This window comes from Ursus maritimus, unplaced genomic scaffold (genome assembly GCF_017311325.1).
Source record: "Ursus maritimus isolate PB19 unplaced genomic scaffold, ASM1731132v1 scaffold_2, whole genome shotgun sequence".
NCBI lineage: Eukaryota > Metazoa > Chordata > Mammalia > Carnivora > Ursidae > Ursus > Ursus maritimus.
In genome coordinates, this window is record NW_024424452.1 from 16,809,528 (window position 1) to 16,826,802 (window position 17,275).

At 49.3% G+C, this 17,275-nt stretch overlaps 1 protein-coding gene and 1 long non-coding RNA gene across 3 annotated transcripts in view; one reads left to right on the forward strand and one right to left on the reverse strand.

Annotated features, from left to right (window-relative positions):
* ITGAL (integrin subunit alpha L) overlaps positions 1 to 16,188 on the reverse strand; it is a 45,994-nt gene extending 29,806 nt beyond the window's left edge. For both annotated transcript variants that reach the window (XM_040635079.1, XM_040635078.1), the window contains exons 1-11: positions 14,441 to 16,188; positions 13,289 to 13,391; positions 12,307 to 12,401; positions 12,127 to 12,194; positions 10,748 to 10,865; positions 10,492 to 10,622; positions 9,546 to 9,691; positions 4,122 to 4,254; positions 3,830 to 3,980; positions 1,044 to 1,117; positions 822 to 954 (exon numbers count right to left, since the gene is read on the reverse strand). In XM_040635079.1, coding sequence (XP_040491013.1) covers positions 822 to 954; positions 1,044 to 1,117; positions 3,830 to 3,980; positions 4,122 to 4,254; positions 9,546 to 9,691; positions 10,492 to 10,622; positions 10,748 to 10,865; positions 12,127 to 12,194; positions 12,307 to 12,401; positions 13,289 to 13,391; positions 14,441 to 14,495 — 1,207 coding nt within the window. In that variant the 5' untranslated portion in view covers positions 14,496 to 16,188. The remainder of the gene's footprint in view (positions 1 to 821; positions 955 to 1,043; positions 1,118 to 3,829; positions 3,981 to 4,121; positions 4,255 to 9,545; positions 9,692 to 10,491; positions 10,623 to 10,747; positions 10,866 to 12,126; positions 12,195 to 12,306; positions 12,402 to 13,288; positions 13,392 to 14,440) is intronic.
* Positions 13,410 to 14,836, forward strand: LOC103657864. Its single transcript, XR_005835997.1, has 2 exons — positions 13,410 to 13,687; positions 14,014 to 14,836. It is a non-coding gene; the product is annotated as an uncharacterized LOC103657864 (long non-coding RNA).
* Positions 16,189 to 17,275: the final 1,087 nt, after the last annotated feature.

Consider the following 17,275-nt stretch of genomic DNA (forward strand, 5'->3'; position numbering starts at 1 on the left):
GCTATAGCCTCTGTGCGCAAGAGTGAGGCCTCTCTGTGCCTGAGACTGGCATCCCCTTGCGAGGACCAGCGGCCACAGAACTGTGCAGGACGAGCTCGCAACAGTGACACCATGAGGCAGAGAGATGCAACTGCAACTGGACTGACGGGGTGCCTTTGCTCTGCGCTTGGCCTCTGAAGAAGTCTTGAGGTGAATCAACCTTGGAGTTCTGGACAATTCTAGAGGAGGAAGCCTCAAGGAGGAACTGCTGGTTCCCCTACTAATGAGGCAGGCTGCTATAAAATGGACCCAGGATTTAATTTATGGGGAAGGCAGAGAGAGGTCTCTGGGTAGGCAAGCTTGAGCAAGCTCAGGATGGGATGGTTTGAATAATGCTGGCTGGCGCTGGCCTACAAGGGTGATCCTTAGCTAACTAGGGACTTAGGTCGGGGTGAGGGGAATACTGGCTGGGTGTGTGAAAGTTAGGTAAAGGAGGTGGGTGGGGATATGGGTTCAGGGTGGGCTGGTTGGCATGTGGATGGCCTGCTCACAGGCCCCTTGTTCACTATCTGCAGGAATTAGCCAGCCCGGGGAGGGGCGGTGTCTCTGGGATTCGCGAGGCCTCAAGATGTCCAAGCATCATAAGATGCAGAGAACAAAAACATTATGACTACACGGCAGAGGGGTTGTTAAGGGAAAAATTAAGAATGTTATAGCCATATTTAAACTCTGAGTTTGTCCATGCTGGTTGCTTAACCGCTTTCATGATTGTTTTGAAAGTTGGTCTGAGTGACCCTGGCCCCTCAGACCAAACGAATGCAGCAGAAAAGAAAAGTACTCACCCAAATACCCTGCTCTCGCTTCTGGTGTGAGCGGTTCATTCCCAACGAATCTATCATCCTGCAGGTCGGCCTTCAGGTCCAGAAAGCCCCCAGCCCAGTCCTTGGCTCCGACCGCCCCCACGATGCCACGGCCCTGCCCAGGGAGGAGATGAGCAGGCTTAGCCACGTGCCCATGCCATCCCCTCCCGTAGCCCCCTCCCCTGCTTCAGGCCCGCCACTCACACGGCTGAGGTCAGCGCTGATCCCACTGGACGACAGCTCCATGTTGAAGGATGTCAGGTCCTGTTTGCTTGTGCCTGAGGGGCCAGGTAAAGAGAAAGGGTGGACACTCGAGAAAGGACCGAGAAAGAAGCATGGCACCGGCCTTCGGGCCAGGTAGAAAGAGCCCACCCGACAGTCAGACTGGGCAGTGACTTGGGCTGAGTCTGACGTGAAGCTGGCCAAGATGCAGCTCTGTGGTTCTGCTCCCACTCAGGCTTCCCCCCCGCGTCACCAAATCGGGATGGTTCTATGTTCGAGATGCATCTGTCCCTTCCTCTGAAGAGTGTGTGTGCTACCGCAGGGGCCCGGCCATCCTCCTCTCTCGCCTGACAGCTGCACTCGCTTACTCATTTGGTCCCTGACTTCATTCTTCCTTTTGTGTCTTTTTTTCCACAGAGCAAGCTGGAGTAATCTTTTTTAAAAGCTGTCTATCAGACCACACATTTCCCTTCATCCCTTGCCATTGCTCTTTAGATTAAAACCCCAGCTGCTTATGAGGAACTGGAAGGCCCCTGCCTATCTCTCCCACGTTGTCTCCCTTGCTCACCACACTCCTGTCACGATGACCTTTTTTCTGTTCCTCCAGCTTGCCCGCCCTTCCCCGCCTCCGGGCCCCGCCGCTGGCTCTTCTCTGACTACGACGCTCTTTGCCCACATTCCTCACGTGGCTGTTTGATTCTCATCTTTCGTGTCTCAGCTCAAATGTCATCTCAGAGTGAATTCTACCTCCATTAAAAAATAAAGCCTCTAGAAAGGCCTTCCTTGAAAAGCCTAGCTGAAGTGGCTTCCCCCAGTGAAATGTTTCTATCCAGTTCATTCATTTTCTTTAAAGCACCTGTCATAATCTCTAATTATCCTGTTCGTTCGTTTTCTGTCTTTCTTTATCCAACCTGAATATAAGCTCCACGTTGACAATATCCCTGAGTGCCTTATTCCCAGTACCTGGTACCTGGGTAGTGCAAAGCTGAATTAATAAAATGAACATCATCCCACCAGCCTTGCAAAGCTCCTGAGAGGAATGAATTAAATGATATAGAAAAAAATGCCCGTTAAACCTGCAAGCGTTCAAGAAACACGGCAATTACTGTGCAGATTTTGTTCGTTCACTGCATAAACATTTGGAGCAATTAGACATTTGGTGCCAGGGATACAATGGTGAAAAAGCAGACACAATGCTTGTCTCGACAGACCTCCCCCCACCCCCCCTGTGGTGTAGGAGCCCCCAGATAATTTAACACAATGTAAGGCTCGGGGGCTCTGATAGGGAACATACAGCCGTTTCAGCGGCACCCGGAAAGAACCCCCCAACCTACATTTGGGTTGGCGGGAACTTGTCAGAGGAAGTGACATCTAAGATATGATCTGAAGCATGAGTAAGAGCAGGTCAGGATAGACGATCAGAGCTAGAGATAACCAGCTCTGCGATTTACAGAGGGCCTACGAGGTACCACGCACTCTGCTAAGCAGGGGTTAGGGCTTGAATTGTGTTCTCTAAAAAAAGGATTATTTTCACGACCTAAGCCCTAGACCTTGAGAATATGACCTTGTTTGGAAACAGGGTCTTTACAGTGTAATCGAGTTAGAATGAGGTCACTGGGGGGCACCTGGGTGGCTCAGTCGGTTAAGCATCTGCCAGGGTCCTGGGATCAAGCCCGGCGTTGGGCTCTCTGATCAGTGGGGAGTCTGCTTCTCTCTCTCTCTCAAATAAATAAATAAATAAATAAATAAATAAATAAATAAATAAAAATCTTTTTAAAAAAATGAGGTCACTGGGGTGGGCCTTGATCCAATACGATCCAATATTTTATAGTGTCCTTATGAAAGAGGGAAATGTGGACCCAGAGAGTCAGACATGCACAGAGGGCAGAGGACGTGAGGTCAGACATGCAGGGAGAAGACGGACAGATGACAGAAGTGATGCAGTCACAAGCCAGGGAACAGCAGGGACTGCTGCGGACCCCAGAAGTTGGAAGAGGCCAGGAAGCGTTCTCTCCTAGACCCGTGAGAAAGAGCACGCCCGGGGCCGCCCCTTGATCTCTGACTCCAGGCCTCCCAAGACAATGCATTTCTGTTGCTTTAAGCTGCTCGGTGTGTGGTACTTTGTTACAACGGCCCTAGGAAAGGAATACAACAGTCAAACCTCCCAAGGGGGTAAGATTGGTATTATTAGCCTATCAGTCCTATTAGATACACCACTTCCTTCTTCGGCTGAACCGCAGACCAAGCCCAAGTCCTAGCAGAGGGGCCTTCCCAGAGGGAATCACGTAGCTTTCCGCAGACCGGGATTCCCGGGAAAAATACCCTCCCATAGCAAGTCCTGCATTCCGACACTGCAGTCCAAAGCTTCTCTTATTCCAGGCCAAGAGGGCCTGTGGGCTCCCCGCCCACGTGTCCACCTTGTATAAGCTGAGACAAGGGAAAATGAGGGAGCTGAGTGGGGAGGTGGGGGGGAAATTCTGCTCCTTCCACAGGCCTTGGTTGACACCAGCAAGCTAGAGGTCAGTTCTGGGCCCCAGCCTGGACCCAGCTGAGCTTTATTTCAGAGGGAAACAGGGTGCTCCTCAAGCGCCTTCCCCCAAATTCCCCCAAATTCCCACCTGAGGCCCTTTTCCAGGAGAGCTCTTCGCACAGTGTCGGATACTCTGGAAGTGCCTGTTATTAGCACGCAGCGTGTCTCTAGTCTGACTGCCCAGGTGAGCTTCTGGGAACAACTTGCTGAACTCTCTCTCCCCGGGTCCGCCACTCACCCTCAATGACATAGATCTTCTTCTGCAGTTCAGTGAACAGATCTTTAAGCTTCTCGAACGTGTCCAGAATCTTTACGAAATCCTTCGCGGGTTTTGAGGCAAATTCGTGGAGCCTTTCCTGACTTTCCTTGGTCGCAAAATGCTTTCCAATCTGTGAAGGAGTAGAGAGTGGAGCGTTGGCATCCCCAGAATCGCAGGTAAGGCCCTGGCCCCAAGGAGAAAGGGGAGTAGGGCTCAGGAACGGGAGAGGGAAGGTGGGACTTGGGAAGCAGCCTGGACCCGGGGCCCATACCCCAATGATGTAGCGGATGATATCTTTGGCTGAGTCAATGTTGACATGGTCAGTGGCTTCCCCGTCAGTGATGATGATAAGCACCTTGGTGGCATCTGGCCGGGCCCCCAGGTCTTGCCGGAACACCTTTGTCCTGTGTCCAGGAAGGGGTGTGTGTGAAAGCCTCCCCCAGATCATGAGGTCTCCCCCCACTCACCCAGCTCATTAAGTCACTGTCCTGCTGATTATGCAAAAGTCCTTCTCTCATCCCCCAGGCAGGTATTCCCAGCTTTCCAAGTTCTCTTCTGAACCTCCTACCTCACCCCTGCTGCCACACCTCTCCTTCCAGACCCATGGTCTTGGATGGAATTCTGGGTGGCCAGGAGGTTGTCCCAGAGCCCAGGGGCAGTGACGGGGAAGCTTTGTGAGGAGAGACCCTGGGCTTCCTACTCTCTAGTTCAACCACATGACAGCTACCCTTTTATCAGTTAGACATGCTGGGGATCCAGGTGAGATATCAATACAGAAAATGGGCTCCACGGGTGGAGAAAATTGGGAAGTCACGCTTCCAGACCAAGCTCATCTGGCAACCGCCCCCCCCGCCACCCCCATCGCTGGGCTGCCTGTAGATCTCTGCCTACAGCAAGTCTCCTAGGGAACTGAAGTCACTGTTTCCCCGTTTCAGTTTTCCCCAAACCGTGAGTTCCTCAAGGAAGGAACATGTCTGATTTGCTGCTGTGTCTCCAGCCCCAGACGCAGAGTAGGTTCTCAGCACACGCGACATAAAGGGAAGAAGGGAGTCCCGAACACTGGACAGGCCAACGCTCCAAAGTCCCGCCTGCCCGCAGCCTCCCTCTGGAGCAAGACAGTGTGCCCCCAGCTTCTGTTGGGACAGCAGCTCTGTTTGCACCATCTGACCCTTCCCTCCCTACCCAACAGCTAACCAGAAAGGGACAATGAATCCGGAGCAGCCAGTCTACAACCCCTGACTTAAGACATGACCTGCCTTGGCAGGGGAAGCTGAAAGTCACACGGGGGGGGGCACAGCAGCAGGTGGAGGAGAAATGCGGAGAGGGGGGTCGCGGGGAAGAGGAGCTCTGATGCGGGCAGGGCCTCTGTTCCATCTTGGATGCAAATGGTTTCCCCAGCCTCTCATGGCTCCTGTTCATGGATTTCCATCCTGGTTTCAACCACAATCACCTCTCCTCTGGATTTTTCAATAGCTCCTACCTGGCCTGCCTGCTCCCGCCCTTGTCCCCTCCACGGCCTAATAGCTCCACAGCCAGAGGGATCTTTTTGTTTTGTTTTGTTTTGTTTTGTTTTTTAAGATTTTATTTATTTATTTGAGAGAGAGAGAAAGAGAGAGAGCATGAGCCGGGGGGAGGGGGGCGCGGGCAGAGGGAGAAGCAGACTCCCCACTGAGCAGGGAGCCCGACACAGGCTCGATCCCAGGACCCTGGGATTGTGACCTGAGCCGAAGGAAACGCTTCACCGACTGAGCCACCCAGACGCCCCAGAGGGATCCTTTTAAAAACAGAAATCAGAGGATCCCTCCTCTGCTCAAAACCTCCAGTGACTTCTCATCTCAGTCTGAGGAAAAGCCAAAGTCCTCACTATGGCCTCCAAGGCCCTAAGTGCTTCAGACTCCCCTGGTCTCTCTGACTTCATCTCCTACTACTTTTGCCCTTCCTTACTTCTCTCCAGTCACACTGGTGTCCTGGTTCTTCTTGGAACACCCCAAGCACGTTCTCATCTCGGGGCCTTTGCGATTCCCTCTGCCTGGAATGGCTCCTTCCTCATCTCCAACGAGTCTTTGCTCAAATGTACCCTTCCCTCATCTTCCTATGGAATGCTGCTTTTTTTTCTTTATAAAATTTACATCTTCTACTCTATTATCTAATTTACAAACTGGTCCTGTCTATTGAGTCTCTCTCCCCTGATATAATGATTAATCTCCCCTGATTAAACCTCAAGAGGGTAGAGATTTTTGTTTCATTCACTGCTATATTCCCAGAACCTAGAACATGGCAAACAGCACCCCACAGGCCAAAGCTGGCCCACAGCTTGCTTCTGTATGGTCTGTGAGCTGAAAATGGTTTTTATATTTTTGTTTTTAAATAGTTATAAAAAGACACAAAGAAAAATGCAAGAGATACAGTATGTGGCCAGAAAAGCCTAAACTTTATCATCTGACCCTTTACAGAAAAAATTAGCCCACTCCTGACCTGGACTACTGCCTAGCACACAGGTGGCCAAGAAGCATTTATAAAATATATTTTTTTTTTTGAAGATTTTATTTAATTATTTGACAGAGACAGCCAGCGAGAGAGGGAACACAAGCAGGGGGAGTGGGAGAGGAAGAAGCAGGCTCCCAGCAGAAGAGCCTGATGTGGGGCTCGATCCCAGAACGCTGGGATCACGCCCTGAGCCAAAGGCAGACGCTTAACGACTGCGCCACGCGGGCACCCCTATAAAATATATTTCTATGACTGCTCCTTTTTGCTCCCACAGTTGACACCTTTCGGGGTATCCTCCCATCCTATCGTGACCCCTTTCTCTAAGAAACTGCCCTCTTCCCACAGAGGTGGGACCCCAGAATCCATGTTTGTCCCATGTGACTTGATGCCATAAAGCAGAGCCGGGTGGACACGTGGACACCTACCCCAGGCTCAGCCAATCAGATTTCCTCTCCCGGAAGCTGGAATTCAGGTTGTTCCCCTGAAATGAGGAGCCGAGGCTGCCATTTTTTTTTCAGTGGACATGGCTTGCCACGTACCCACCAAAGCTGTCTACAGAGAGAGAGAAGAATGAACTAGACATGACAGGTCAAGTGAGCCTCAGAAGAAAAGAGCTGGGAACACTTGGGTGGAGTCTTGAGGAGATGCATTACATGCGTGTTTAACTTATGCAAATCCAGCTATACACGCTTGGCAAAGAATGAAATGAAAATGAGAAAAATCAGTGTCATAGCCCAGGAGATCCTTCCTGCTCTTTCACTCAATTTGAGTGGATGCCCACGGGGAGCATGAGATGGAAGATATAATTCTCTTATTCCCCAAGTCGTTTCCAGTTTCCATGGCCACTTTAATGTCTAAAGATAGGTGTTTTTATTTTTAAAATTGTTTTATTCTATTATTATTATTTTTTAATAATAACGTGGCACTTGAACTCATGACCTTGAGATCGAGACCTGAGCTGAGATCAAGAGTCAGACGCTTAATTGACTGAGCCACCCAGGTGCCCCATGGGTATTTTTAAAATATACAATATGGGCTCCTGGGAGTTGTAGTTCGGTCGCCTGGCAGTGGCACTGCTGAGGCTGGGCGTCGCCTTTGTCTGTCTGTGCGCACGCGCCACTGTGATGCTCAATAGCAGCCCCTGGGAGAATCCTATGAGGAGGTGGGGACTGAGCAGGCGTGGACATGACTGGATGTCCAACAGCTACCCTGCTGGACCGTCATGGAGGATAGGCCCAGAATGTAGCATTTTTCAGTGACTGTGACGACAGAAGCCCACCACAGATATGAACCCTCGGAGGCCACAGGATCCGCAGGCTGGGATTTCCAGAATTCTTTCAGAAGGGAGAAACTGGAACAAAAATCCCCAGATTCTAGGACACTACCAGAAGGTTCACCTGGAGTGAGACAGAGGGCCTATGCGTGTCAGGAATATGGAAAATCCTTCGGGCCAAAAATGTGGTCTCACTTTGCATGAGAGAATCCACCCTAGTCCGAAGCCCTTTGAGTGTACTCATTGGGGAAAAAGCTTTGGGGCCAAAGGCATTCTTCTTACACGTCAGCGAATACCCACAGGAGAGAAGCCCTATCGGGGCAAGGAGTGTGGGAAAAGCTTCAGTCAAGGAGGTAGTCTGGCCGTGCTTGAAAGACCCCATACTGGACAGAAACCCTACGAGTGTGCTCTTGGCCAAAGAAGCTTCAGGAATCAAAGCAACCTTGCTGTTCGTAGAAGAGTTCCTAGTGGTGAAAGCCCTGTAGATACGATCAGTGCAGACAAGCCTTCAGTCAGAAAGGGAGCTGCGTCAATCACGTCAGCGTCCACACAGGCCTGAAACGCTATGCCTGGAGGCAGTGCAGGGAGAGTTTTCACACCAGGGGGGAGCTGAATCCTGCAAGGCCAAGTCCACACAGGAGAGACACCCTATCTGTGTGGCCTGTGCGGGGAAAGCTTCACTCAGAGAGGGAGTCTGGCTGTGCACCAGCAAAGCTGCTCACAGACACTCACCCTTTGATCACTCTCTTCAAAGCAAGTTCTCTTTATGAAAGACAAGTACAAAATCCTCAGATCAAGCAACCTATCCAATTCTATGGACTGGATGGAGACTCTTTCAGAAAGAGCATCGTCGAGTAAGGCAAACTGATTTTTCTTCTTCCCCCCCAAATAAGTATGAAAAGTGAATGTCTTGTTTATAATCATTAACAAAAAAAAATCAAATCAAATATACAGTGTGGCCTTTCAACACAATCTAACGGCATCCATCTAGGTTTCAATTTAAACACGGCCACCTCGTTCAACTCCGGGGGAAAAACCTTCTGTAGTAGATTTAGGAAATCAGGATATGCTAGCTTCCACTGTGGGACTGGAGCATATTGAATTTGATGAACAATTCAAGGAATTCTTCAAGGAGAATTTTGACTAGTAAAGATTTTTGTTCACATGCTGACTTCAAAACCTGATCCCCATCTCATATGTGACTCGATCCTGGCTGCCATGTTCACGATCACTTTCCGAGTCTTGGCTCTAGTTCCCCATGAGGTCTGGCAATATTCCCTGTCCCAAAGGCTCATGAGCTATCCCTGCATCCTCCCAAGAATTGCCCTTGGTGATTTAGTTAGTATAAAGTAGATTTCTGTTGCTTACAATTGAAAGAACCTGGACTAGGGGCGCCTGGGTGGCTCAGTCCGTGAAGCATCTGCCTTTGGCTCTGGTCATGATCCCAGGGTCCTGGGATCGAGTCCTGCATTGGGTTCCCTGCTCAGCAGGGAGTCTGCTTCACCCTCTCCCTCTGCCCCTCCCCTTGCTCATGCTGTCTCTCTTTCTCAAATAAATAAATAAAATATTTTTAAAAAAATAAAAGAAAATTGCTGGGGCGCCTGGGTGGCACAGCAGTTAAGCGTCTGCCTTCGGCTCAGAGCGTGATCCCGGCGTTCTGGGATCAAGCCCCACGTCAGGCTCCTCCGCTGGGAGCCTGCTTCTTCCTCTCCCACTCCCCCTGCTTGTGTTCCCTCTCTCGCTGGCTGTCTCTATCTCTGTCGAATAAATAAATAAAATCTTCAAAAAAATAAAAAAAGAAAAGAAAATTGCTCCACTTGAATTCCTACAATAACCTGCCCCTTGCTGAGCCCACCTGTTGAGTTCCTATACCCTGCAGCCTGAAGAAGCCAGTGCAACTGACGGGTGGGCTGTGTCTTACAAAAGGGGACTCACGCAACATAGTTGATGGCACCAAAGGTGTTGGTCAACTGGCGCATGTGTTTTACTTTGCCCAGCAGAACATCAGGGTCCTTCGCTTGAAGATAATCCAAGAAATTAAATTCTGTTTTGCTGTCTGTGGAAAACTGAACAGCAGCAAACTAGAAAAAGAAGCAAGAAATGAAACGTCATTACATATCCCTTCCTACTTGTCTGCTCCAATCTATTTTTTTTAAGACTTTATTTTTAAGTAATCTCTATACCCAACATGGGGCTCGAACTCACAGCCCCAAGATCAAGAGTTGCGTGCTCTTCAACTGAGCCAGCCAGGCACCCCTTCCAGCCTTTTTCTTATCCGGGAGCTGGGTAACCCAGCTGCACACACCTGCCTCAAAGCATTCTTTTGAAAATGAGGTGATATATGCACAAACACAGACATAAAATTAAATAAACCTCTGATCCCTTACGTAGAGCTGTCTGCTGAGCTCCTGTCCTCTGGGTCGGCCTGCCTTCCCAGGGGGGGATGGTTCTGCTGAGTGACCCTGCTAAGCTGGATACAGCTGGTTGGGCCATAAAGGGCCACTCGGCTGAGGCTAGCCCAGTCAGAATCTGTTCTCCAAGGATTTGGAATTTGCAGAGGGAGGGGTTGGTGGAGAGGACAAAAAACCCTCCTGAAAGTTTAATAACATGTGGACTTCGGAGCTTTCCACCCACCCATGTGATCCAAAGAGGCTGAGGGAGTCAGGGTGTGGAGAGAGAAGAGGGAAGCAAAAGCCAAAAAGAAACAGAAATGAGAACTGAAGAGAATCCCAGACACTTTCTACTTCCTAGTTTTTGTCTCTTCCAGAGGTCCAGAACCTTGAGGGTCTGGAGACCCCCATACTAAATTTTTCATTCATGCCTTAAGCTAGCTCCGGTAGGCATCTATTGCCTGCAAACAGGAAAACTAATTAATATTTACCTGGTAGGAAGAGTTGCTGAGTTTCTTCATCACATCCTTCATGAAGTCCAGAATTTTCTGAAATTCATCTGGCTGCAAACTCATTGAACCATCAAACAGAAACACCAAGTCCACGTTGCCCTTTATACATTCTACCGAGGCCAGACACAAAGGGACTTGGTAAAGTGTCTCCATGGGTTGGCCTGCCCATGCTGCTTCCTTTGTATGGGCAGCTACCTGGGAGAGATTTCTACCCACTGGATCCCCAGCTCCTTACCCTGATAACCAGGGCGCCCTTGCAGCACAGGACCCCTCAGATTCTGGTGGAAAAGGTAACACAGGCCACTTAGGTAGACATTCTGGTCACACGTCCGAGACAGCCCAGGATCACATGCCTGAAGGAAGCAAAGGTTGTAAAAAGGGGTTTGGGGCTTCTTCCTGTGTGTCTTCTGGGCGTCATTAGCCAAGAACAAGAACCTTCAGAGTCACCATCCCCTGACCTCACTCCCTGCATCCAACTGGTGACCAAGACAAGGTAATTCCGCCTCCGGGTCTTATCGCCACCTCTCCATCCCTACCACCAAGGCTGCGTGCCAGGGGATACTCACTGCCTATAGGATAGAGTCTAAGCTCCTGAGTTTGGCATTCATACTGTTCGCAGTTGGACAGTCTCCGACATTTCCAGGCCTATCCCCTGCCATTCCCAATCACACCTCCTGTGTTGAAGGGTTTAAGGCAATTCACTCACTATTCCCAGAATATACAATGTTGTTTCTTTCATTAATGACCATCTTTCCGGCCAGACTGCAATTTCTTGAAAGTCGGGGCTCATGTCATCTTTGTATCTCATTCTTCTGACCCCATCGGAGCCTAGCACGTGGGCTGTCACGTAATAGTAGCTAAGTAGATGAGCTCCCAGTAAACGCTGGCTAAAGATTTCACTCAGCCAGCCTTCTATCTCTCGTATACCTGTGTCAGAAGATGCTGCTGGGATGAATGGTAAAGATCAAGGGGCTTAGAATCAAATGGGAATTTGATTCAAATCCTGGGTCTACCTCTTTAAAACCATGGGACCTTGGTCAAGCCTCTGAACCCCTTGGGTCTTGTTTCCTCGTGTGTAAAATGTGTATACTGATCCTTGTCTCCCCTGAGTGTCTTGAAGGTTAAAAGAGAGAAAGCAGTGTTTCCCAAATGTTAGGCACTTGTGTACCACTTCCCAATTTCTGCCATGTGGGCACATCATGCAGACTTTTTATTTATTTATTTATTTATTTATTTATTTATTTATTTATTTAATATTTTACTCACTTTAAATTTACTCCCAAGCAATTTGATCCAAGAAATCATGAATTTGATGTGTTGTATTTTTCCTTATAAACCATTAAATAAAAATATAACTATAAAACATTAAAAGTGTGTGTACCCCCAAATATCATCTCTGTATATCAATGGCCACATTTCATATCTGGAAAAAAACTGACATAAATAAGGTCTCACAAATAGCTGGCTCATACTCGGTTCTTAATAAACCCTGATTGAGTCTGAATCTCTCTGATGCCTGTAATCCTCTATAGGATCTTTCCGCCACTGATCCTTCCTTCTTTTCAATCTGTCTTTCTTCGCATTGACTGATATTACACTACACAAGATTCTTACCAAAAGCTTCCCGCTTGTGGAGTCTGTTGCCAAGGTCATTCCCAAGTACTTGGAGGTATCGTTGGAACCTGCAGGCACCAGGAGATTGGTCTGAAGGAACTTAGGTAACCCAGGTATGGTGGGCCCAGCCTCGACTTCCCTGGGACACCGTTCCTCCCAGGCCCCTCACCAGTTACTCACCACTCAGGCTGATAGGTAGGCAGTGGCCAGTGTTTGGCTGGCACTGATAGAGGTTTCCTGTGCTGTTCCCCTCACCTGGAGCGCCCACGACAACCCTGATGAGAAATCTCACCTGTGAGATGGAGTTGTCCCGTCTGTACCCACCCATTCCTACCCATTAGAGGGGTTCAGATCCACAAGTATCTCAAAACAGTGAAGCCAGTCCCTTTCAGGGAGGCTCTTCAGCCCCTCCCTCTTCCCTATGGAATACATCAAACTTCTAGAAAGTTAAGGATCTTTTCTATTTATAGTCTAGAAAAACTGAGATGCAGAGAATGATGTGCCAGAATGACTTATTGTGAGTTCATTCAATCAGTCATCGATTCAAAAATCATTTATGGGGGCACCTGGATGGCTCAGTCCGTTAAGCAGTTAAGCCTCTGCCTTCAGCTCAGGTCATGGTCCCGGGGTCCTCAGATTGAGTCCGGTGTTGGGCTCCCTGCTCAGTGGGGAGTCTGCTTTTCCCTCTCCCTCTGCACCTCCTCCCTGCCCGTGCTCTCACCGTCTCTCTCAAATAAATAAATAAATTAATTAATAAATAAAATATCTTTTAAAAGTCATTTATGGCCTATCTACTATGTGCTAGGCTGGGGCATGTACTAGGGATGAGGGGGGAAAAGAGAGAAACAAAATCCCTGCCATCAAGGCGCTCAGTGTCTAGTCAGCACCAGTGGGGAATCTAGAAGTGTTGCAACGCCTTTTAGGGGCTGGGATATTTCCCCTTTTATCAGGCACTCATGCGGAGATTTAACGATGGACTGTCCTCGTCCTACTCTCCGAGGGCCTCGCTCCTGTTTCCGGGAAATCCCACCACGACTCCTGCAGACAGGAAGACCCCAGGGCCCGGCGGTTCCCCGGATCTGCCCCCCACCCCCGGGGCTCGTGTCCCGGTCGCCTGTCCTGGCTCTGCGGGGCAGGGAGGGTCCGGGGTGGCAGCTCTCACCCGTCTCCAACCTGCAGGACTCGGTACCCAAAATGCCTCCCGGCGTGTGGGAAGGAGAAGTTTTGCACGTGCCGCACTTCCAAGTTGTAGCCTGAGGCCGGGGCTGGAGGAGACCAGGGGGTGAGGTCAGCCACTTCCGGCTGGCCAATCCTGGCACGTGCCCCCAGAGGCGCGAGCGCTGATTGGCCGCCGCCCACGTGCCCCAGAGGGCGGCCCACCCACAAAGACCTGGCTCCTTCCTCCTGCAGGCCGCCAGCACCCCGGAGCCCCAGGGGGACCTTCCCCCTTGGGCTTCCCCTTTCAGGGCCTTGACTCCGGGGAAATCTGGAAGCCGCGGAGCCTTACTACCCAGAGCCCGCTTGACCTCCCAGCAAGGGAAGGAAGGATGAGAAGGCGGAGGTCCGTGAGATAGAGGCAGATGGAAGGGGCCCCTCGGGCGATGCGGTTGCCCCATGGCAGGGTGCCTCCGCCTACACACCCACTTCTCCCTTGGGCCTGAGACCCAAGATAATTAGCCTCCGGCTTCTGTCCACAGACTCATGGCTTCAGGATCCCCTGCTCTCTGGGAAGCTGCTTCTCATCTAACGCTCCCTTACTGTCCACCCCACCGTGCACCGGGCTCTTCATTAGCTCTCAGGTTTCCCCGTGTCATCCCCCACCTCAAGCAGCCTCCGCATCCGCTGCCGAGTCCCTAACTGTCCTTTCTGGCTCTGCTTTCCTTCCAGGCATCAGGCTTCTTTCCGCCGCGTCCTAGGATGGCCGAGAAGCTGCCCGGCCATTTGTTGGCAGGAATGGACTGAGGCCCAGAAAGAGGAAAGGGCTGAGATGGTGGTACACGGTCGTGCCACGAAGAGGACCACACCCCAGCGACAGCTCCAGGTACCCATTAGCCATCCCACTCCGCTTCTCTGTTGCCACCTGTCTCTCGCTTCTCCGTTTTTCCCTCCAGACCTTGCCTCGACTTTGGACTCTGACTTTCTTTCTTTGCTCTCCGCCTTCTCCCTCCGAGATTCCCGAGCCTCACTTATCCTAACTTATCACCTATGGCCACCCTCCAGCAGCGGCTCGTTTACTCCAGTCCCACAAAGCCCTGCCGTTTCCCTGGCCACAGACACACGGCCCTTCCCTCCCGTCCCCTTTTCCCTTGCCTACCAAAGAGAAAAGGCCCAGATAGCAGTAGCCTCATTACGATGACGCAGGAGTTCATCTTTCCAGCGGCAGGAGGGACCTAATCCAACACTCTAGTCTCAGAGAGCGCTGGGGATTTGCTGGCAACCCAGACCGGGTGAGAGAAGGAAATGATAATGCCCCAGGGCCTCTTGCACTGGGACTTTCTCACAGAGGCACCAGGCTGGTGACACTGGGTGGGGGTGAGCCTATAGGGGTTGTGAAACCGCATGGGTTGGGAGGAAGTATAAGCAGGTTAGAGACACTTCCTGTGCCCGCTTGCATTTTCACATCATCCAGGAGCAGACAACACAGGAGGTAGATGGCTGCCTCGCCTGCCCAAGAGCTGCTCATTCCTTGTCTTTCACCAACACACGAACTGAAGACTCTGTACAGCTCAGCAGAAGACTGGTCAAACAAACTGTGGTACAGTCATAATGGAATGCCACCAAAAAAAAAAAAAAAAAAAAAAGAGCGAGAGGAAGGAAAAAAATAAGGTAGGGAAAAGAAAAGAATGCCAGAGTTTTCTCTTGACATTGGAAGATGCCCATAATACACTGAAGAAAAAGAGCAAGTTACAGACAGTATATTTAGTAACTTATTTCTCTTAGAAAAAACAGAAAAGGAATATCCACAGAATGGGAGAAAATACTTGGAAATTATGTATCTGATATGGGCTTTGTATCCAGAATATACAAAGAACTCTTGTAACTCAACAGTGAAAAGACAAATGGGCCACCTTTTCAAATGGGCAAAGAATTTAAATAAACATTTCTCCGAAGATGATCTAGAAGATTTTATTTTAGTTCTTAGAGTATGCGCACGCGCACAGGCTCGCAAGTTGGGGGAGGGGCTGAGGGACAAGCCGGACTTTCGCTGCCTGCAGAGCCTGACACAGGGCTCAACACGGACTTCATCCCAGGACACCGAGATCATGACCTGAGCCAAAACCAAGAGTCAGATACTTAACTGACTGAGCCACCCAGGCGCCCCTGAGGATGACATAAGACCAACCACTAATATAGAAAAGATGCTCAGTGTCATTAGTCCTTAGGGAAATGCAAATCAAAACCAAAATAAGGTACCACTTCACCCTCGCGGGGATGGCTAGCATAAGAAAGAAAGAAAAGAACACGTATTGAGGGTGTGGAGACATTGGAGCCCTTGTACGTTGCCAGTGGCGATGTGAAAGGGTGCTGCTGTGGGAAAGTTTGAACAGTTTCTCAAAAAAAAGTTAAACACAGCGTTACCATACGACCTAGCAATTCTAAAAGAACGGAAAATGTCGATTCATACAAAAATGTATCCATGAATACTCATAACAGCGTTATTCATATTAGCCCCAAACTGGAAACAATGCAAGTGTCTATCGACTGTTGAATAATAGATGAACAAAACATGGTCCGTCCCCACGATGGAATATTATTCAGCTGGAAAAAGGAGTGAAGCCCTGATCCATGCCACAAAGTGGATGAACCTTGAAGACATGATGCTAAGGGAAAGCAGCCAGGTGCTAAGGGACACGTACGGTGTGATTCCGTTTAAGTGAACCGTCCAGAGTAAGTAGATCTGTAGAGACAGAAAATAGATTAATGGTTGCCAGGATGGGTGGGGGGAGTGCGGAATGAGGAGTGACCGCTAATGGGTGTAGGGTTTCTTTTTGGGGTGATGAAATGTTCTGGAATTAGTGGTGATGATTGTGCAACTTTATGAATATATTAAAAACCACTGAATAGGGGGTGCCTGGCTGGCTCAGTAAGAAGAGCATGTGACTCTTGATCTTGGGGTTGTGATTTTGAGCCCCACGTGGGGTGTAGAGATTACTTAAATAAATTTTTAAAAAATCTTTAAAAACCACTGAATTGTATACTTCTTTAAAATGGCGGAGTTCGGGGCGCCTGGGTGGCTCGGTCAGTTGAGCCACTGCCTTTGGCATGATCCAGGGGTCCTGGGATCAAGCCCTGCATGGGGCTGTCTGCTCAGTGGCGAGTCTGCGTCTCCCCCTCCCTCTGTGATCTCTGTCGCTTTCGCTCTCTCTCAAACAAATAAATAAATAAATACGATCTTAATAAAAAATAAAAAATGAAGGGGCACCTGGGTGGCTCAGTCCCTTAAGTATCTGACTCTTGGTCTCGGCTCAGGTCTTGATCTCAAGGTTGTGAGTTCAAGCCCCACGCTGGGTGCGGAACCTACTTAAAAAGAGAAAAGAAAAGAAAAAAAAGGAAAAAAGGTGTTGAAGTGTGTGTGTGTGTGTGTGTGTGTGTGTGTGTGTGTGTATAAAATCCGAAAGGACACACAACCAAACTCCAAACAGTGGTTATTTCTGAAAGAATAAGGTTTTCATATTACAGTATTGTCTGAATTTTTTTTTACAGTGAGGATGTATAACTTACGTAATTTTAGAAAAATAAAAATAATTAAAAATGCAACACAGTAGAGGAACTTGTACTTGCTTCTGTGAAAGTAGGAAGGACCTTCAGATTCTCCCTGTGTTGTGAGGATCCGCGGCTCAGCCTGCCAGGCCACTGCCAGGGTCGCGGCCCCTGGAGAAGGCTTTTGCACACACAATTATCTATCACCTGGGGCTAGGCAGCTGCAACCTGACAAGTTGCCTCCTGGTACTTAGATAATATCAGATAGTCTTTTTCAAATTCAGTTAAAATCAGATAATTCAGACGGACTCCTTTGATCCTCTATGCAGCAGTTACAATTTACATCTAATCAAATTCTTCTGTTTTATTCTGAAATTACAAAAAAAATACACATTTAAAAATTCAAACATTACAGAAGCATGTAAAGTAAAAGGATAAACCCTCTCTT